Genomic DNA, 23044 nt, shown 5'->3' with positions numbered 1-23044 from the left:
CTTCCCCTTTCCACCAGCATCTCTCATTTTGCCACTCATTTTTATTGCGACAAGATTGTGCACTTAAAATGTGGTAGTAAAAATTGAGAGGTGGTGTAGATTTCAGCAGTGGTCTAGCTTTATTAACAGCAGAATAAACAACAATAATTATCCCTGACAATGCAACTACGGCCCTTAAACTGGCAGCATAGTTTGCTAGTATAAGGGCTTAGTAACAATGAGTTTGAGTGTGCAATGCAGGCAGACGTGCTGCAAATATCTTTGCACTAGTGGGAAAATACAGAAGTCCAACAGCCACTTTTAGGATGCCACTAAGTTTCCTCAGTGTTTGCTAGTATAATGGCTTAGTAACAATGAGTTTGAGTGTGCAATGCAGGCAGACGTGCTGCAAATATCTTTGCACTAGTGGGGCAATACAGAAGTCCAACAGCCACTTTTAGGATGCCACTAAGTTTCCTCAGTGTTTGCTAATATAATGGCTTAGTAACAATGAGTTTGAGTGTGCAATGCAGGCAGACGTGCTGCAAATATCTTTGCACTAGTGGGACAATGCAGAAGTCCAACAGCCACTTTTAGGATGCCACTAAGTTTCCTCAGTGTTTGCTAGTATAATGGCTTAGTAACATTGAGTTTGAGTGTGCAATGCAGGCAGACGTGCTGCAAATATCTGTGCACTAGTGGGACAATACAGAAGTCCAACAGCCACTTTTAGGATGCCACTAAGTTTCCTCAGTGTTTGCTAGTATAATGGCTTAGTAACAAATGAGTTTGAGTGTGCAATGCAGGCAGACGTGCTGCAAATATCTTTGCACTAGTGGGACTATACAGAAGTCCAATAGCCACGTTTAGGATGCCACTAAGTACACTCAGTGTTTGCTAGTATAATGGCTTAGTAACAAATGAGTTTGAGTGTGCAATGCAGGCAGACGTGCTGCAAATATCTTTGCACTTGTGGGACAATACAGAAGTCCAACAGCCACGTTTAGGAGGCCACTAAGTTTCCTCAGTGTTTGCTTGTATAATGGCTTAGTAACAATGAGTTTGAGTGTGCAAAGGGCAGGAAGGTTCAGTGGCAGGCTTGTGGGTCTGGGTAGAGGAAAGGAAGCCTCCCTTTCTATCCCTCCTAATGGGGAAATGCAGCGAGGAAATCCCTGACCTTAGCTACACAGATGCTGTCATCTTGTGTAGCTGTTAAAATCTGTTTTCACGGCCCTGACTGTCACCTATGGCTCTGACTTTGCCGGTATTAGCCCTTACAAGGGCTGAAAGAAACTTCTATCCCTATTCTGTATAGCGCTGTGTATAGAGCGTACACAGCAGTATCGGAGACAGGAGCTACGCCAGCGGTGACTGACACCCAGACGCAGAAGAGATAATGGCGTCCGGACGGGCAGATACTCGTTTTTATAATGCAGGGACATGTGACATGGACATCCTATCACACATGCCGTTGCTTCTCTGGCTAAAAGTCCACTTAGCTGTGTGTGTGTGTGGGATTGGCTGACATGCTGGCCCGTCCAACTACACGCGCGCGCTTAGGGAAGGAAGACAAGGAAAAAAAAAAAAATGGCGATCGCCATTATCCAAACAGCAGTGATCTGAATGCGCTGCTCCCGCACACTATACACTGTAATTTCATAATAGTGTGAGTCACAGAGTGACTTACACTATTACAGCGGAAAGCCAGCTAGGAATTAGCTGTTTTTTTGCTGCTAGAACCGTTCTCGAACGTTTCTAGAACTATCGAGCTTTTGCAAAAAGCTCGAGTTCTAGTTCGATCTAGAACAGCCCCCAAAATCACTCGAGCCGCGAACTGGAGAACCTCGAACCGCAAACCGCGCTCAACTCTAGTAAACAGGGAGTATTGCTGGCAGTGTCCTGAGCTAACATGCTCCCTAATGAAGCAGAGCAATGAAAGCTCTCACCTCCCAGGACAGCATGAAACCCAGTGCTGTAAAACAACCAGGAGAGCATTCTTCCTGCAAAATGCTCTGCACCATAGGCAACATATACTGGCTCTACAGGAAAGCATGGCAGAACAATATAGAACATTCTGCACAATGGAATTGTGACAATAACATTGTTTTGAATTGTATTGCTTCCACTTGTATGGCACCTCAGTGAAAAAGCCTGATGGCAGCTGATTAATTTTTGCATCAGTTTTGGCTTTACTTGTGATCAGTTAAGACTTATAAAACCTGTACCTGATACAACTGGTTTGTGTCGACCCAGCCTGATATAACAAAGAGTATTATTGCATTTTGTTTATATTTTCATCTTATGAGAATTTGGTTAATTTCATGTCAGGCAATTGGATTCATTAGGTTTATGTTAGGCTGGGTTAACATACAGTATATCCATTACATTAGACACAGTTTCTATCAATCTGATTAAACTCAACAAATCAAACTGATTACAAAATTGATGCAAAAGTGCATCAGTTCCCATCAGATTACTTTAGTATTTACTACCAGTTCCAGCACCATATCGGTACATTACATTAAGTATCCTGATAAAGCCTCCAAATCAGCACCTGCATCTATTCAATGCCTGGACCTGTCCAGTACAATACTGATGTACTAGAAAAGAAGGAAAAATCCCATTGCAAACAATGGTTTCAGTTCCTCCATCAATTTCCAGCCAACAGCCTTTCGTTAAATGTCAGATGGAAACTACGACACAAGGCCAGCCATATATGAACCTAAAACTTAGACGGATTTAGGATGGATTCAATGGATTTGTAAATATATGTATTTGGTAAATCTAGCAAAAACTCTTCATGCCTCCCATTTCTTTGAGGATTTGCATCAAAATTGCTGAAATCCGCACCCAGGGTGCAAGCATACAGTGCCTACAAGTAGTATTCAACCCCCTGCAGATTTAGCAGATTTGATAAGATGCAAATAAGTTAGAGCCTGCAAACTTCAAACAAGAGCAGGATTTATTAACAGATGCATAAATCTTACAAACCAACAAGTTATGTTGCTCAGTTAAATTTTAATAAATTTTCAACATAAAAGTGTGGGTCAATTATTATTCAACCCCTAGGTTTAATATTTTGTGGAATAACCCTTGTTTGCAATTACAGCTAACAATCGTCTTTTATAAGACCTGATCAGGCCGGCACAGGTCTCTGGAGTTATCTTGGCCCACTCCTCCATGTAGATCTTCTCCAAGTTATCTAGGTTCTTTGGGTGTCTCATCTGGACTTTAATTTTGAGCTCCTTCCACAAGTTTTCAATTGGGTTAAGGTCAGGAGACTGACTAGGCCACTTCAACACCTTGATTTTTTCCCTCTTGAACCAGGCCTTGGTTTTCTTGGCTGTGTGCTTTGGGTCATTGTCTTGTAGGAAGATGAAATGACGACCCATCTTAAGATCCTTGATGGAGGAGCGGAGGTTCTTGGCCAGAATCTTTAGGTAGGCCGTGCTATCCATCTTCCCATGGATTCGGACCAGATGACCAGGCCCCTTGGCTGAGAAACAGCCCCACAGCATGATGCTGCCACCACCATGCTTGACTGTAGGGATGGTATTCTTGGGGTCGTATGCAGTGCCATCCAGTCTCCAAACGTCACGTGTGTGGTTGGCACCAAAGATCTCGATCTTGGTCTCATCAGACCAGAGAACCTTGAACCAGTCTGTCTCAGTGTCCTCCAAGTGATCATGAGCAAACTGCAGACGAGCCTTGACATGACGCTTTGAAAGTAAAGGTACCTTATGGGCTCGTCTGGAACGGAGACCATTGCGGTGGCGTACGTTACTTATGGTATTGACTGAAACCAATGTCCCCACTGCCATGAGATCTTCCCGGAGCTCCTTCCTTGTTGTCCTTGGGTTAGCCTTGACTCTTCGGACAAGCCTGGCCTTGGCACGGGTGGAAACTTTCAAAAGCTGTCCAGGACGTGGAAGGCTAACAGTAGTTCCATAAGCCTTCCACTTCCGGATGATGCTCCCAACAGTGGAGACAGGTAGACCCAACTCCTTGGAAAGGGTTTTGTACCCCTTGCCAGCCTTGTGACCCTCCACGATCTTGTCTCTGATGGCCTTGGAATGCTCCTTTGTCTTTCCCATGTTGACCAAGTATGAGTGCTGTTCACAAGTTTGGGGAGGGTCTTAATTAGTCAGAAAAGGCTGGAAAAAGAGATAATTAATCCAAACATGTGAAGCTCATTGTTCTTTGTGCCTGAAATACTTCTTAATACTTTAGGGGAACCAAACAGAATTCTGGTGGTTTGAGGGGTTGAATAATAAATGACCCTCTGAATAAACTTTTCACCATTTAAAAAAAAAACAAATAAAGAAATAACATTCTTTTTTGCGGCAGTGCATTTCACACTTCCAGGCTGATCTACAGTCCAAATGTCACAATGCCAAGTTAATTCCGAATGTGTAAACCTGCTAAATCTGCAGGGGGGTTGAATACTACTTGTAGGCACTGTATACACATATACACATTTTGTCATACCATGCCTGAGGAAGAGACCTGAGATGTCTCGAAAGCTTGCTTTATAACATCATATTTTATTTTAGTTAGCCATTAAAAGGTATCACAACTACAAAATTTTAATTTTGTTTCTCTCACTGAGAGCAATCAATCATTTTTCAACTGGCTAACACGGTACCAAAACCTTTTTCTTTTAGCATATACACAAACATGGTTTTTTTTCAGGGTTTTTACACAGTTTTCATTGTCTAAACCAGGAGTAGATCTTAAAAGAACCCAAAGAGTATATTCTCATGAGGCATTTCAGCTGGGAACCTTTCACAGCATGACAGCCACTGCAAAATCCACAGCAATAAATAACAGTGCAAAAATCGTTATGAAAATGGTGCAGATAAGTGACACATTTCACTAGTTGCACTGCAGATTGTGAAATTCACATTCCCATCTTCAGCATAACTGTGTGCCGCCCACGTGGAAGCAGCCGAGCTGCTCGGATCCGGATTCTCAGTGGCTCGAGGGTCTCCGGACCCGGGTGTCCTGTGGCCGCTCAAAAGAAGGGGGTATTTACAAGGGATTATAGAATTCGTGACTCCACCCGTGGTGTGTGGTAATTAGGAGTACCACCACTGCAGTTGGGAGTACTCGGGGATGATGGAACGGGGCAGCAAGGTGTTGGAACCCTCCACGGGTAGGGTGGAATGCCCCGAGACTCTGTGGCGGGAATAGGCCGTGGGATGCAGGGGTCACTCTTGTACTCACTCAGTCCATTAAGCAGACACCAACAACCGGGTAAACCAAATCTCTGGCCGCTGAGGGGAGCTATTTCGGGTCCCGTCCCAATGATGCTGCCTGGTTATCCGTGACCTGCCTCTTGGCACTAAGTTTACTTCTCTGGTGGTCCTAGTAGTGTGAAACTTGCCGGGTCCCGCTCACCACTGTGGCTAAGTGTGGGAGCTTGCTCTCAGGGCTCACGCTTGGGATTTTCTGGACCATTTTGGATGGAAAGAACTATCTCGCTCTTTGCTCTAGTGCCCCGATTTTGGAGTGGTTGGTAACGAATCTTGAAGGCTCCTTTCTCTATGGGTAAATTATTGGGTTGCATGCAGCTACTCCCCGACCTAGGGTCCACGTATCCTGTCGTGCCTTGGTCCCAGCCTGGTGATGGTGCAAGGCCGCCGGCTGTCCTGCTCCACAGATCTGAGCCCCTTGCCATGATCCCCTGGGATCGGGGGTCTGACTCCTCTAGGTCCAGACCACTGTGTGCAACCTAGACAGTTTTCTCATGGGAGTCCCCGCTCCCGACCTCCTCAGAGCTCCTCACAGCTCACTACTCACTGCTACACTCTACTGACTACACTCCTCAAGTCCCCTCCCTGACCCCCCAGGTGAGCGACTCTGTTCCACTCAAGCCATCCACTGGTGTGTCTGGTGGGTGTGGTGCAGGGTGTATCTAGGATTTGATTTTCTGATGTAGGTAACACCATTTGGTTAGGGACCCATAGCCGAGAAGGAGGTGGCTACTGCATGGGAGGGTAGATTGTGCAATACCCTGGGACAACCTGATAGTCCAGGGGCGTCACATTTGCATATCTCAATTTTCCAGCACCAGTCAATTTACATTTAGCATATATTTTTTTTAAACCCCATACACTCCACTACCCTGAAATACAGCATATTTACAGCAAGTGCTTGTAGGCCACATACTTGCAAAGATTTTTTTTCATTTGCACATCCCCGATATGAGTTTAGAGTTCACTGGGTAGAGAAAGACTGTAACTTGTCTGGCAGTGGGTTTATAAGAAGAATAGGAACCTTATAATTATTTGAAAGAAATTGAAAAAAAATATAATGGGGCTTATTTGACACGCCCGCCCAAGGGCCAGGGGCACTCGGAACCGGGCCGGACTAGTCCGGGGATGTCAGCGGTGATGGGGGGCCAGCTCCGTGACCCTGGCGGTGTCTCAATAATAAAGGGAGGATGATGATTGGAGTTGTATTTTTGGATAAGATTAAGTTCGCAACGCCACCTGTGGTGAGCCGCCGCTGTGCTGCAGGTCCCACGGGGTAGTTGGTGATGGCGCAGCTGAGGTGATCTTGCTCCCCACAGGTAGAGCGAGACCCCGGGGCATCCATTAGGAAGGTCTATGACGGAAATGGATGGGGCGTAGGAAGAAGCAGACGACACGAGGCTTTGCAGTCAAGATGTTTACTTACAGTTTGTTCCAAAACTTCAGCTGACCGGTTTCCCCGTTTGCCAGGACTCACTGTTGTTGGCCTCCACCGATCCTGAACAGGTCAAGTGTCAGTACCGGTGCACCCCTCAATGTGCCTTTCCTGGCCGTCTCTCTCTGACCATCACTGGACTGTCCTGCGCCTCCGCCACCAAGCCCTGACTAAAGGGTGGCTGACCATGGTCCTTTTGAAGCCTCCCTTGCAGAGGATGGGTGGCAGGTTGTGGCGTCGGGTGCCTACAGCAATCACACGGGCCATCGGATTGCTAAAAGAAATGTCTCCCTTCCTTTTTCCTGGGGACTGTCCCCGTTATTGCAGCTAGATTGATTCCTCCACCCCGGTGTTCTTGGTGGAACAAGTCCATGGAGGCCTCTCGCACATCTGTGGCACTCTGGAACCCCTTCTCTCAGTGTCAGCTGGGTCTAGCAGAACCCCAGGGTTTTCACCTTGAACTACAGACTGTCACCTCCTACCATCACCTCACACCCTCCGGTTCTCACCGGTTGTTGTCAACTGTTACTTACTGTGACTGAAAAACTCTCCCTGACTAAAACTGGCTGGTTCTGACTGGTTCTCCAACCAACCCCACTGACTCCTCCCACACTCCCTCTGCCAGATTCCACCCCTCCAGGACAGTGAATGGGACCTAAGGCTCCATAACCAGATATACTGGTCACTGCTTCTCAGCATTAATGGAGTACCTGCCTTAAGCGGGCTTTACATGCTACAACAAATCTAACGATGTGTCGGCGGGGTCATGTCGTAAGTGACGCACATCCGGCATCGTTAGTGTTGTTGTAGCGTATGACAGCTAAGTGCGATTGCGACTGAACGTAAAACCGTTCATCCCATACACGTCGTTCATTTCCTTAAAATTGCACGTCGGGTTGTTCAATGTTCCCGAGGTACCACACATCGCAGTGTGTGACACCCTGGGAATGATGAACAGATCTTACCTAAGTCCTGCCTGCAATGCGGAAGGAAGGAGGTGGGCGGGATGTTTACGTCCCGCTCATCTCCGCTCCTCTGCTTCTATTGGCTGGCTGCCGCGTGACGTCGCTGTGATGCCGAACGTCCCTCCCACTCCAGGAAGTGGATGTTTGCCGCCCACATCGAAGTCGTATGGAAGGGGAAGTACGTGTGATGGGAAATAATCGTTTGTGCGACATGGTTAACAAATTGAACGTGCCGCACATACGATAGGGGAGGGTACGATCGCATATGATATCGTATGTGATATCGTAAGGTGTAACGTAGCCTTTAAACCCTGACCCGGTGTGTGACCTAACAATTGGTGTGTGCAGGTTTTGTCTGTGGACCGGCAAATTATCCCTTTCTTATCCAGGATGGAATACCACACCTCTGGCTGAGGTGTAGTACCTCTGTGGTGACAGAAGCCTCAGGGGCGTGACACTTAATTTTAAAACTAAGTGCACCAGAATTGCAGAATAATATATTTTTTATGACTTGCACCATATTATTGATATGTTTTAGAGACGTTTTAAGATTTGTTCAACAAGGAAGAATGATTCTACTGAAAAGAGTATAGTTATTGTAAAAGGGGTATAATCTACTTTGCACCCTTATGCACCAAAATTATGGAGTCAACTGTTGGCATAAACTATGTCAATTAATAGGAGATGTAAACTTAAACTAGAGAGTATTAAAAGTAGACAGATTTATCAAATAAAATGAAAACAGTATGATATATCTGTTGCTCTATAAGAAAGTCTATTTTAATTTTGCACTGTCTATGGGTTATATAGTAGTAGTACTGATTAGCATGCCGCTTATCTGTTTTAGGCCCTTTTCACACATCAGTGATGTTGGTACATATGTTGCAGTTTTTATACGTACCAGTCACGGACATACGCAGACCCATTAAAATCAATGGGTCTGCACACACATCAGTGATTTTTCACTGACCGTGTCTGCGTGCGGTGTACATGCGTGTCCGTGTGCTCCACACAGTGACTAGTCCGTTTTTTCTGGCATCATTGATGGCCCATGGACCCCACTATGGTGTGATCCATAAAACACAAACAAAAAAAATTGCGTACATTGAAAATAAAAAGCTTTTTAAACTTCAACCTTCTCCATCGCTGCTTTCTCTGGCTGCTGCTATCTCCTGCTTCCAGCTCGGCTAACTATGCTCATGCATATGCATTTATGCACTGCACAGCCAACCCGGAAGTAGCAGCAGTGATGAGAGACACAGAGACCGGACACAGCATCGTGGGAGATTTCAGCACCATGGACAGGAGAGTATGATCTCCGTGTATTATCATGTTTAGCACATGGAGATCACACGTGTGCCATAATCACGGCACACGGAGGGACATACGCACCTTATTATCATGCCAGTGAAAAACATCTGTGTTTTTCACTGACGTGTGAATGAGGCTTTAGTAAGTTTATGCATTCCCATGAAATTCACAATGACATTTTGGAGTTATAACAAATGTTGCTACAGAATTGTTCTTTCATTGAAAATACAATTATTTACTAAAACATAAAATTCAAGAGTGGTGACAGTTTCACTTTATGTAATTAAATTTTAAGTAAGAAATCAGAAATGTAGCTGATTATACTTAATTTGTGTGTTTTTCATCAAATATAGAGGATGTATTCCTAATGCACACCAGAGATGCAAAGAACCCAGAGATTTTTGCGCTATTCAGTACCACAAGGTGAGCATAATAAAAAAAACATGTAAGAAACTAATGTATACCACTGCCAACATGAAAAGTACTTGTGCATTTGAAAAAAAAAAATAATCTGCTTTATCCATGTTTTAAATTATAAATTGAAAGTACTATATATAGTGATGAAGATAAGTATTTGATACAATGGCGCTTTTGCAAGTTTTCCCACTTACAAAGAATACAGTAGGCAGGTCTGTAATTTCTATTGTAGGTACACTTCAGCTTTGCCAGACAGAATCCCCCCACAAATATCCAGAAAATCACATTGTATGATTTAGAAATAATTAATTTACATTTCATTGATCAGTATTTGATCAACTACCAACCAGCAAGAATTCTGGCTCTCACAGACCTGTTATTTTTTTTCTTTATGAAGCTCTCTTACTCTGCACTCATTACCGGTATTAATAGCACTTGTTTTAGCCCATTACCTGTCTTAGAGACCCCTGTCCACACAATCAATCACATTTGAACCTCTCCACTAGAGATGAGCGAACCGGTCGCGGTTCGGCTCGAGGTCGGTTCGCCGAACGGGGGTCCCGTTCGAGTTCGGTTCGTCGAACGTTCGACGAACCAAACTCGAACCTGTAGGCTAGAATGGGAGGCAATCACAAACACATAAAAATGCATTATAAATGTACACAAACAGTTAATAAACATTGCCATAACACTTACCGGTCCTCGCGATCCCTTCTGCACTCTGTCTCCTGCCGCTATTCCATCCGATGATCGCTGAATCCTCCCGGTGACGGCACTGTCAGCAGAGATGCAGGACCTATCGTGACGTCAAAATAGCCATGTGACCAGTCACGTGGCTATTATCTCATTGGCTACAGACTGGTCACATGACTATGACGCATCATGTAGGACCTGCGAGTGCATCTCTCCGGTACATGGTGCACATATGTGTATCGCCGTGTACCGGCGACATGCTCTAGCACATGGTCGACTCCCCGTTCCGTTAGGGACCGGCTGACACAGCCGGTCATTAACGGAGATCACCGTTGCCATAGCAACGCAGTTAGCGGTGACGTCACCGCTAACCGCGGCTCCGAGAGCACCGTTGCTATGGTAACGCGTCTGTCAGCGTTACCACTGTTACCGCTGACAGCCAGCACTGATCACTCACGGAGTGAAGGCTGCACGCTGCTTCCCGATTGTAGTGAGGATTGTAGTGAGGATGAGGTTCCCCAGCCCATGATGGGCTGGTGCACTTCATCCTCACTACAATCGTCACTACTACTACTACACTAGAAAGAAAGAAGACAGAAGAGCAGGATCGTGGAGGGCTGACAGGGGGTAATAAAGATGGAGTCTCTAATGTGTCTGTGTATTTATTTCTATTAAAGTATTTTTTCTCTGTGTGGTGTTTTTTTTAACCCTTTATTGGAGATTCTTAATGGCCGGGTCAAACGGGCCTGACATTAAGAATCTCTGGCTTAATACTGGCTAGTAAAACAAAGCCAGTATTAACTCATGATTACCCAACAAGCCACCCGGCTCCAGGGCTGTTGGAAGAGTTGGATACAGCGCCAGATGATGGCGCTTCTATGAGAGCGCCATTTTCTGGGACGCCTGCGGACTGAAATCTGCAGCAGAGGCGCCCAGAAACCTTGGGCTAACCTGTGCTGCGGATTCCAATCCCCAGCTGCCTAGTTGTACCCGGCTGGACACAAAAATGGGGCGAAGCCCACGTCATTTGTTTTTTAATTATTTCATGAAATAAGTGAAATAATTAAAAAAAACGGGCTTCCCTATATTTTTGGTTCCCAGCCGGGTACAAATTGGCAACTGGGGGTTGGAGGCAGCCCGTGGCTGCCTGCTGTACCTGGCTAGCATACAAAAATATGGCGAAGCCCACGTCATTTTGTTGGTGGGCAAAAAAATTCTGCATACAGTCCTGGATGGTGTATGCTGAGCCTTGTAGTTCTGCAGCTGCTGTCTGCTCTTCTCCATACAGACAGACAGCAGCTGCAGAACTACAAGGCTCAGCATACTCCATCCAGGACTGTATGCAGAAGTTTTTTGCCCCCTGAAAAAATTATGTGGGCTTCGCCATATTTTTGTATGCTAGCCAGGTACAGCAGGCAGGTACGGCTGCCCCCAACCCCCAGTTGCCTATTTGTACCCGGCTGGGAACCAAAAATAAAGGGAAGCCCTTTTTTTATTATTTCATGAATTTCATAAAATAATTAGAAAACAAATGACGTAGGCTTTGCCCCATTTTTGTGTCCAGCCAGGTACACCTAGGCAGCTGGGGATTGGAATCCGCAGCACAGGTTGGCCTGAGCTTTCTGGGCCCCACTGCTGCGAATTGCAGTCTGCAGCCGCCTCAGAAAATGGCATTTTCATAGAAGCGCCATCTTCTGGCGCTGTATCCAACTCTTCCAGCACCTGCCTGCTATACCTGGCTAGCATACAAAAATATGGCGAAGCTCACGTCCTTTTTTTGTAGTTTTTTGGCAAAAAAAATAAAAATTGCTTCCCTGGATTTTCCATTCGCCAGTGAAGGTAACACCAAGCAGTGGGGGTTAGCAGCCAGTAGCTGCTTGGATTACCCTTAGCTAGCAATACAAAAAATGCAGCGGGAGCCCATATATATTTTTTTTAATTATTTATTTAAATAACTAAAAATAAAATGGGCTTCCCTGTATTTTGATTGCTGGACATCACAGTGCTGTAAAAATAAATCTTTAAAAAAATGACGTAGCCCTCCGCGGTATTTTTGATTCTCAGCGCAGATAAAGCAGACAGCTATGGGTTGCCACCCCCATCTGCCTGCCGTTACCTTGGTTGGCAATCAAAATACAGGGAAGCCCATTAATTTTTTCTATTTAAAAAATAGTTAAAAAAAAAAATGACGTTGGGTCCCCCCATTTTTGATAGCCAGCTAGGGTAAAGCAGACGGCTGTAGCCTGGAAACCACAGCTGGCAGCTTTACCGTGGTTGGGGATCCAATGTGGAGGTCCCCTCAGGCTCTTTTTTATAATTTATTTTATAAATATTAATAATTACACAATAAAAGTAGGGTCCCCCCCAAATTGGATCACCAGCCAAGGTAAAGCGGACAGCTGTGGTCTGGTATTCTCAGGGTGGGAAGGTCCATAGTTATTGGGCCTTCACAGCCTAAAAATAGCAGGCCGCAGGCACCCCAGACGTGGTGCATCCACTAGATGCGCCAATCCTGGCGCTTCACCCCAGCTCATCCCGTGCCTGGTGCAGTGGCAAACGGGGTAATAAATCGGGTTGATACTAGCTGTAAAGTAACCTGAGATCAAGCCCAGCAGTTTGTGATGTCATGGCGTCTATTAGATACTCAACATCATAAACTGTCAGTACTAACAAAAAAAAAAAATCGACAAAAGAAATTTATTTGAAAAAACAGTCCCCAAAACATTTCCTCTTTCACCAATTTATTGTAAGAAAAAAAATAAAGGGGTCCCACGACGACTCTGGACCGTCTAGAATATGGGGGGGGAGACACTCAGGGAACGTATCCCCCATTTTCTAGGAGTGCGGACCCTTCATGTGAGGAGTGTGGGTGCAATGAATCTGCACTCACTCTTCTCGGGTCCACAGCAGCAGAGTCCATGTCGTAATGGTTGCTACCAAAGCTGCAATGCCCTGCTCATGAGGTAAGGGCATGCCTAATCAGGAGAACTACTGTAGAGGAAGCTCTGCTCACTGGTATATAGGTGCTCAGAGGTAATAATAGATAAAATTAGTGAGTAACCTCGGCACTCTAAATCTCCCAGACTAAGTCAGTAAGTCACAACGGATAGTAATGCAAAATCACTCTTTATTGGTCCGTATTAAGAAAAAAAAATTTTTCATAAGCATATATGTTTTTGTCCAAAACAAGTTACAAATGACGTTTCGGCCTGAGCCTTCGTCAGATTGGACTTATCTGCATGTAATCATGAAAAATGACAATAATCAGTATCACATAAGAGTGAGAGAACAATAACATAAACTCGAACAATGTAGAGGTACAATTGGGATGCAGCAAAAAAATTGCAACACAGCAAGAAATGAAACACATGATACAAATGTCATAATACAGTACAAGGACAATATAGTAATGACAAATATGGGGTCAGAGTAGACTTAGACAGCTCTGGTACGAAAGAGATGTCAATCATAAAGTAACATGTGCAGTAGGTGTAGAGCTACAGTATGCATGGCAGAGCTAATGGGTAGACCGACCATAGAAAAAGAACGGAGAAAAAGTGGAGAAAAAGTGGAGAAAAAGTGGAGAAAAAGTGGAGAAAAAATGTAGAAAAAGTGGAGAAAAAATGTAGAAAAAGTGGAGAAAAAATGTAGAAAAAGTGGAGAAAAAATGGAGAAAAAGTGGAGAAAAAATGGAGAAAAAGTGGAGAAAAAATGGAGAAAAAGTGGAGAAAAATTGGAGAAAAATTGGAGAAAAAGTGGAGAAAAAATGGAGAAAAAATGGAGAAAAAGTGGAGCACCCTTTGGTGCCTTTCATGTGGCACTAAGGGGTGCTTAGCTTTGTATTTAGCCAAAAAAATGAAAAAAAAATGACGCAGGGTTCCCCTTAGTTTTGTAGCCAGCTAGGGTAAAGCAGACGGCTGCAGCCTGCAGACTACAGCTGGCAACCTCACCTTGGCTGGTAATCCAAAACTGAGGGCACCCCACGCTGTTATTTTAAATTAAATAAATAATTAAAAAAAAAACACGTAGTGGTCCCCCAAAATTGGATCACCAGCCAAGGTAAAGCAGACAGCTGGGGCCTGATATTCTCAGACTAGGGAGGTCCATAGTTATTGGACTCTCCCCAGCCTAAAAATAGCAGGCCGCAGCCGCCCCAGAAGTGGCGCATCCATTAGATGCGCCAATCCTGGTGCTTCGCCCCAGCTCATCCCGCACCCTGGTGCGGTGGCAAACGGGGTAATATATGGGGTTAATACCAGATGTGTAATGTCACCTGGCATCAAGCCCTGGGGTTGGTGAGGTCAGGCGTCTATCAGATACCCGACATCACCAACCCAGTCAGTAATAAAAAAAAATAGATGACAACCACATTTTTATTTGAAAAAACACTCCCCAAAACATTCCCTCTTTAACCAATTTATTAGAATGAAAAACAAATCCAGGTCTGCTGTAATCCAAGGGGTTGCCATGACGATCCACACTGTCCCAGTCAATGAAGAGCAGGATGTTCCCCATTGGCTGGGAGAGCAGTGCAGTGACCTGAGCTAACATCAATGGGTCAGCCCAGGTCACTGCAGGGGATGACAAGTGCTGCTGTCAGCGAGGTACATTACCTGCGCTGATCTCCAGCACACTGACAGCCCCTGTCACTGAGTTCAATGACCGGCGCCTTCACACCAAGTATCGCGAGAGGTCCGTGACGTCACTGCTAGTCAGTCTCGGGTCGGAAGCGAGAGGTGATGTGACAAGCGGCGGCCATGGAGGAAAGTGACAGCGCTGAGGTCGGGATGGCGGGACTTCATCACCGCAGGTAAGCCGAGCGGGACCGTGTGTGTGTGTGTGTGTGTGTGTGTGTGTATATGTGTACATGCCGCGGGCAGGAGGGGGCGTAGTGAGCTGAGCAGGGAAGTGTGGGCTTCCTGCACGTAACTAAGATAAACATCGGGTTACTAACCAAAGCGCTTTGCTTGGATACCCGATGTTTATCTTGGTTACCAGCTTCTGGCAGGCTGCCAGCGATGGCTCCTGCACACTGTAGCTGTAAAAAGCCCTGCTTTTTGCTGCCAGAACAAAAAGCTCGAGTTCTAGTTCGATCTCGAACACCCCCCAAAATCACTCGAGCCTAGAACTGGAGAACCTCGAACCACGAACCGCGCTCAACTCTACTCTCCACCATGACTAAGACCAAAGAACTGTTTAAGGACACTAGGGAAATTGTAGACCTCCACAAGCTGGGATGAGCTACAGAACATTAGGCAAGCAGCTTGGTGAGAAGGCAACAACTTTTGGAACAATTATTAGAAAATGGAAGAAAGACAAGATGACTGTCAATACTACTCGGTCTGGGTTCTGTAGAAGATTTTACCTCATGGGTTTAGGTTGATTCTGAGAAAGGTCAAGAATGAGCCCAGAAGTACACAAGAAGACCCCTGGTCAATGACCTGAATCAAGCTCACATTCTCAAAGATTACAGTTAGCACACTACGCTGTTATTGATTTAAATCCTGCATGGCACATACAGTCAGGGCCAGAAATATTTGGACAGTGACACAAGTTTTGTTATTTTAGCTGTTTACAAAAACATGTTCAGAAATACAATTATATATATAATATGGGCTGAAAGTGCACACTCCCAGCTGCAATATGAGAGTTTTCACATCCAAATCGGAGAAAGGGTTTAGGAATCATAGCTCTGTAATGCATAGCCTCCTCTTTTTCAAGGGACCAAAAGTAATTGGACAAGGGACTCTAAGGGCTGCAATTAACTCTGAAGGCGTCTCCCTCGTTAACTTGTAATCAATGAAGTAGTTAAAAGGTCTGGGGTTGATTACAGGTGTGTGGTTTTGCATTTGGAAGCTGTTGCTGTGACCAGACAACATGCAGTCTAAGGAACTCTCAATTGAGGTGAAGCAGAACATCCTGAAGCTGAAAAAAAAGAAAAAATCCATCAGAGAGATAGCAGACATGCTTGGAGTAGCAAAATCAACAGTCGGGTACATTCTGAGAAAAAAGGAATTGACTGGTGAGCTTGGGAACTCAAAAAGGCCTGGGCGTCCACGGATGACAACAGTGGTGGATGATCGCCGCATACTTTCTTTGGTGAAGAAGAACCCGTTCCCAACATCAACTGAAGTCCATAACACTCTCAGTGAAGTAGGTGGATCTGTCTCTAAGTCAACAGTAAAGAGAAGACTCCATGAAAGTAAATACAAAGGGTTCACATCTAGATGCAAACCATTCATCAATTCCAAAAATAGACAGGCCAGAGTTAAATTTGCTGAAAAACACCTCATGAAGCCAGCTCAGTTCTGGAAAAGTATTCTATGGACAGATGAGACAAAGATCAACCTGTACCAGAATGATGGGAAGAAAAAAGTTTGGAGAAGAAAGGGAACGGCACATGATCCAAGGCACACCACATCCTCTGTAAAACATGGTGGAGGCAACGTGATGGCATGGGCATGCATGGCTTTCAATGGCACTGGGTCACTTGTGTTTATTGATGACATAACAGCAGACAAGAGTAGCCGGATGAATTCTGAAGTGTACAGGGATATACTTTCAGCCCAGATTCAGCCAAATGCCGCAAAGTTGATCGGACGGCGCTTCATAGTACAGATGGACAATGACCCCAAGCATACAGCCAAAGCTACCCAGGAGTTCATGAGTGCAAAAAAGTGGAACATTCTGCAATGGCCAAGTCAATCACCAGATCTTAACTCAATTGAGCATGCATTTCACTTGCTCAAATCCAGACTTAAGATGGAAAGACCCACAAACAAGCAAGACCTGAAGGCTGCGGCTGTAAAGGCCTGGCAAAGCATTAAGAAGGAGGAAACCCAGCGTTTGGTGATGTCCATGGGTTCCAGACTTAAGGCAGTGATTGCCTCCAAAGGATTCGCAACAAAATATTGAAAATAAAAATATTTTTTTGGGTTTGGTTTATTTGTCCAATTACTTTTGACCTCCTAAAATGTGGAGTGTTTGTAAAGAAATGTGTACAATTCCTACAATTTCTATCAGATATTTTTGTTCAAACTTTCAAATTAAACGTTACAATCTGCACTTGAATTCTGTTGTAGAGGTTTCATTTCAAATCCAATGTGGTGGCATGCAGAGCCCAACTCGTGAAAATTGTGTCACTGTCCAAATATTTCTGGACCTAACTGTATTATCCCCCTGCTCACGCAAGCACATGTCCACGCTCATGTGAAGTTCACCAATGACCATGTGGATTATCCAGAGGAGGCATGTGGTCAGATGAGACCAAAATAGAACTTTTTGGTATCATCTCCAATTGCTGTGTTTAGAGTAAGAAGAAGGATGAGTACAGCCTCAAGAAAGTTAATAAAACACAATAAATATTCCATAGTAGAGGTAAGACTTGCTCACTGTTCATAGGTGAGTGGTCAGAAAAATTAGTAATATTCTATGTTGGGTAATTCTGGCACACCTTAAGAAACAGAGAAGTTTTTTTGTGCAAACAAGAAAGTCTTTGATGACTCAAAAGAAATTAGAAACCAATCTTTCAGCATACCATGCATTTGACAAGGTATTTCTAAATAAAAAATGAAACATCAATCAATATATGTTATACGTAAAGCTACTTGATAACTCACAGAGTCATCCAAAATATTTATATTAACAATCATGTAGAAAATAAACATATAATACAAGGCAACAAAAATTAACAATTGAATCACATAGGAAAAATAGATCAACCCAGTGTTTGGGAGCTAAGTCATGTTGTGCTTACACCAATATGATTTTTGTTACCTTTTATAATGTGCTAATTTTTTACATGATTGTTAATATAAATATTTTGAATGACTCTTTGAGTTATCATGTAGCTTTACCTATAATATATTGATGTTTAATTTTTTATTTAGATATATCTTAAAAAAGGCACAGTGTGCCGAAACATTGGTGTCTAATTTCTTTTGAGTCATCAATTAAAATGAATTTCTTGTTTGCACAAAAAAAATCTTTTTGTTAAGGTGTGCCAGAATTACCAAATATAGAACAAAAATTTGATATTGACTTCAAAATGGTATCAATGAAAACATCAACTTGGTAAAAAAAAATAAGCCTTTATTCCATCAAAGGAAAACTGAAAAAGTTACAGGTCACAGAAAATGGCGACACAAACACTGTTTTCTTTTTTCAGAAAGTTTCCGAATACTTTGTTCACCCCTAAAATACTAAAAAATGGACCAATTTTGTATCACCATAATTGTACTGACCTGGAGAAATATGGTCACAGGTCATTTTTACAATAACATTTACGCTAAAAAAAACAAACACTCCAAAACATGGCTAAATTGTGCGGGGTTTTTTCCGCATTTTAATGCAGTTAGTTTTTCCTAATACATTGTACAGTAAAATGAATGGTGTCAATCAAGACTGCAACTTGTCCCACAAAAAACAAGTCCTCATGTAGCTATGTTGACAGAAAAATAAAAAAAAATTATAACTAAAAAAGAAGTGCAAAAATAGACAGACAAATACGTACAGTAGAAACAAATTGAAATATTTATTCATGCGTATCAATGTAATGTTTTAGCCCTGGTACGGTGCTTTTTTATAGATAGATAGATAAATAGATAGGGGGATAGATGGTTAATAAATAAATAACCTTGATTAAAATAACAATTTAAAGGGAATCTGTCAGCAGGTTGTTATGTAATTTGAGGACAGCATGCTGTAAGGGTTAAAAAACAAATTTCAACTATGCCTCTTATCGGGCTGTGCGCTGTTGTTTACTTAATCTACAGCATTTATCATCTGGTGATTATCATTGCAAGGACTTGCATGCCCCCTTCTGTGATTGACACCTTACTGTCAATGTACAATCTCTGCAGAGAGCCTGATGTGGGCAAAGTAAGCTCTTTCAGCTCTGTTGCATGCTAAATCTAAAAACTTTGTGTCAGAAATGAAGTAATAACCCTGAAACCTGAATGATCTGGAGAAGATCTTTGTAGAAGGGAGGGCTAAAATCGCTGCTACTGTGTGAACCTGGTCAAGAACTACAGGAAATGTCTGACCTCTGCAATTGCAAAGATAGGTTTCTGTACCAAATATTAACTTCTGTTTTTCCATTGTATCAAATATTGTTTTCATGCAATAAAATGCAAATTAATTATTTAAAAATCATACAATGCGATTTTCCATTCTTTCTTATTCTGTACTTGTCACAGTTGAAGTGTACCTAGGATGAAACCCCTTAGACCTCTAAACTCTTTGTGGGTGGGAAAACATGCAATATTGGCAATGTATCAAATACTTAGGGGTACTTTGCACACTACGACATCGCAGCTGCGATGTCGGTGGGGTCGAATCGAAAGTGACGCACATCCGGCGTCACTGTCGATATCGTAGTGTGTAAAGCGTTTTTGATACGATTAACGCGCGCAAAAGCGTCGTAATCATATCATTGGTGTAGTGTCTGACATTTTCATAATTGTGCTGCAGCGACGGTACGATGTTGTTCCATGTTCCCCTGCGGCAGCACACATCGCTGTGTGAGAAGCCGCAGGAGCGAGGAACATCAGCTTACCTGCGTCACCACGGCTCACACCGGCTATGCGGAAGGACAGAGGTGGGCGGAATGTTTACATCCCGCTCATCTCCGCCCCTCCGCTTCTATTGGCCGCCTGCCGTGTGACGTTGCTGTGACGCCGCACGACCCGCCCCCTTAGGAAGGAGGCGGGTCGCCGGCCAGAGTGACGTCGCAGGGCAGATGAGTGCATGTGAAGCTGCTGTAGCGATAATGTTTGCTACGGCAGTGATCACAAGATATCGCTGCTGCAACCAGGGCGGGGACTATCACGCTCGGCATCGCAAGCATCGGCTTGCGATGTCGTAGTGTGCAAAGTACCCCTTATTCTCCCCACTATGTGTGTATGTATGTATATATATATATATATATATATATATATATACCGTGCCATTGAAAAGTATTCAGCTCCCTTGAATTTTTCAACCTTTTCTCCAAATTTCAGGCTTCAAACATAAAGATAAAAATTTTAATGTTATGTTGAAGAATCAACAACAAGTGGGACACAATTTTGAAGTTGAATGAAATTTATTGCTTATTTTAAACTTTTTTAAAAAATAAATAACTGAAAAGTGGGGTGTGCAATATTATTCGACCCCTTTACTTTCAGTGCAGCAAACTCACTCCAGAAGTTCATTGAGGATCTCTGAATGATCCAATGTTGTCCTAAATTACTGAAGATGATAAATATAAGCCACCTGTGTGTAAGCTAGTCTCTGTATAAATGCACCTGCTCTGTGATAGTCACAGTGTTCTATTTAAAGCACAGAGAGCATCATGAAGACCAAGGAACACAACAGGCAGGTCCGTCATACTGTTGTGGAGAAGTTTAAAGCCGGATTTGGTTACAAAAAGATTTCCAAAAACTTTAAACATCCCAAGGAGCACTGTGCAAGCGATCATATTGAAATGGAAGACGTATCATACCACTGCAAATCTACCAAGACCTGACCATCCATCCAAACTTTCAGAGATGCAGCCAAGAGGCCCATGATCACTCTGGATGAACTGCAGAGATCCACAGCTGAGGTGGGAGAGTCTGTCCATAGGATAACAATCAGTCGTACACTGCACAAGTCTGGCCTTTATGGAAGAGTGGCAAGAAGAAAGCCATTTCTCAAAGGTATCCATAAAATGTGTCATTTAAAGTTTGCCACAAGCCACCTGGGAGACACACCAAACATGTGGAAGAAGGTACTCTGGTCAGATGAAACCAAAATCGAACTATTTGGGCACAATGCCAAATGATATGTTTGGCGTAAAAGCAACACAGCTCATCACCCTGAGCACACCATCCCCACTATCAAACATGGTGGTGGCAGCATCATGGTTTGGGCCTGCTTTTCTTCAGCAGGGACAGGGAAGATGGTTAAAATTGATGAGAAGATGGATGGAGACAAATACAGGACCATTCTTGAAGAAAACCTGTTGGAGTCTGCAAAAGACCTGAGACTGGGACATAGATTTGTCTTCCAACAAGACAATGATCCCAAACGTAAAGCAAAATCTACAATGGAATGGTTCACAAATAAACGTATCCAAGTGTCAGAATGGCCAAGTCAAAGTCCTGACCTGAATCCAATCGAGAATCTGTGGAAAGAGCTGAAAACTGCTGTTCATAAACGCTCTCCATCCAACCTCACTCGAGCTAATTGCAATGAATGATCCACTGTTGTCCTAAATGACTGATGATGATAAATATGAGCCACCTGTGTGTAATGAAGTCTCCGTATAAATGCACCTGCTCTGTGATACCCCAGTGTTCTTCTTAAAGCACATAGAGCATCATGAAGACCAAGGAACACACCAGGCAGGTCCGTGATACTGTTGTGGAGAAGATTAAAGCTGGATTTGGTTACAAAAAGATTTCCAAATCTTTAAAGATCCCAAGAAGCACTGTGCAAGCGATCATATTGAAATGGAATGAGTATCATACCACTGCATATCTACCAAGATCAGGCCGTCCCTCAAAATTTTCATCTCAAACAAGTAGAAGACTGATCAGAGATGCAGCCAAGAGGCCCATGATCACTCTGGATGAACTGCAGAGAGCTACAACTGAGGTGGGAGAGTCTGTCCATAGGACAACAATCAGTCGTACACTGCACAAATCTGGTGTTTATGGAAGAGTGACAAGAAGAAAGCCATAAAAAGGTTGTTTAAAGTTTGCGACAAGCCACCTGGGAGACACACCAAACATGTAGAAGAAAGTGCTCTGGTCAGATGAAACCAAAATCGAACTTTTTGGGCACAATGCCAAATGATATGTTTGGCGTAAATGCAACACAGCTCATAATCCTGAACACACCATCCCCACTGTCAAGCATGGTGGTGACAGCATCATGGTTTGGGCCTGCTTGGCTTCAGCAGGGACAGTGAAGATGGTTAAAATTGATGAGAAGATGGATGGAGTCAAATACATGACCATTCTTGAAGAAAACCTGTTGGAGTCTGCAAAAGACCTGAGACTGGGACTGAGATTTGTCTTCCAACAAGACAATGATCCAAAACATAAAGCAAAATCTACAATGGAATGGTTCACAAATAAAAGTATCCAAGTGTTAGAATGGCCAAGTCAAAGCCCAGACCTGAATCCAATTGAGAATCTGTGGAAAGAGCTGAAAACTGCTGTTAAGGCTGGAAACACATCTATGGGAGTAAAATCGGTCCGAGTTGGCTGAGAAAAACTCGGCTGATTTTAGTTCACGTTAGGTCAGAGTGCAATGCAACTGCACTGCGATCCTGAGATTTTTTTTCTCATGATTGCAGTGCGTGTGCAATGCGTGTGTGATCCGTGTGTGATCATTTTTTTTCTCAGGAGCTGTCATCTGCCATTCAGCTTTGCTACATGGCCGCTGACAGCAGCCACAGCCATGTAGCAAAGCTGAATGGCAGATGACAGCAGACACAGACAGAGCCGCACGATCAGAATGAACTCGGGTGAACTTCACCCGACTTCATTGTCATGCTGCGGCTCTGTCTGTGTCGCGTCCTGATTAGCGGTCACCCGTGAGCACTCACCAGTGACCGCTAATCCCCTGAGTGACTGAATTGAGCAGCGCGATTAGCGCTGCCATCACTCAGGTTACCCGCGGCCAGCTGGATCTTCCCCCCATGACCGCAACTCACCTGTAACTTCATCTCTGTCACTCGGGCGACTTGCTGTCACTGTTGGAGGATCCAGCGGTGGCCGCGAGTAACCGGACTGACATCATCAGCTGATCGGAAAAACTCACCTCAGTTGCTGCATGGAGCTGAGAGGAGCGGCGGTGTCTTCTGCAGCTCCTGTCACCTTCATGTAGCAGAGCTGAGAGCGTCGAGGGACCTCCGTGGATTACGTCGGACAAGGATGGGTTTTTTGCGTACTTAATAAAGGATTTTTTCACTGTGTGTGTTTATTAACTTTAATTTACAGGTTAATCATTGGGGGTGT

General features: G+C 43.9%; 1 protein-coding gene across 2 annotated transcripts in view; it reads left to right on the top strand.

The window, feature by feature from the left end:
* SEMA3E (semaphorin 3E) overlaps positions 1-23044 on the top strand; it is a 391499-nt gene that overhangs the window by 328377 nt on the left and 40078 nt on the right. For both annotated transcript variants that reach the window (XM_075345228.1, XM_075345227.1), the window contains exon 9: positions 9299-9368. In XM_075345228.1, the coding sequence (XP_075201343.1) occupies positions 9299-9368 (70 nt within the window). The remainder of the gene's footprint in view (positions 1-9298; positions 9369-23044) is intronic.

This window comes from Anomaloglossus baeobatrachus, chromosome 4 (genome assembly GCF_048569485.1).
Source record: "Anomaloglossus baeobatrachus isolate aAnoBae1 chromosome 4, aAnoBae1.hap1, whole genome shotgun sequence".
Lineage (NCBI taxonomy): Eukaryota > Metazoa > Chordata > Amphibia > Anura > Aromobatidae > Anomaloglossus > Anomaloglossus baeobatrachus.
The sequence above is the reverse complement of the archived record's forward strand: the minus strand, read 5'-3'. Positions and strand labels throughout refer to the sequence as shown.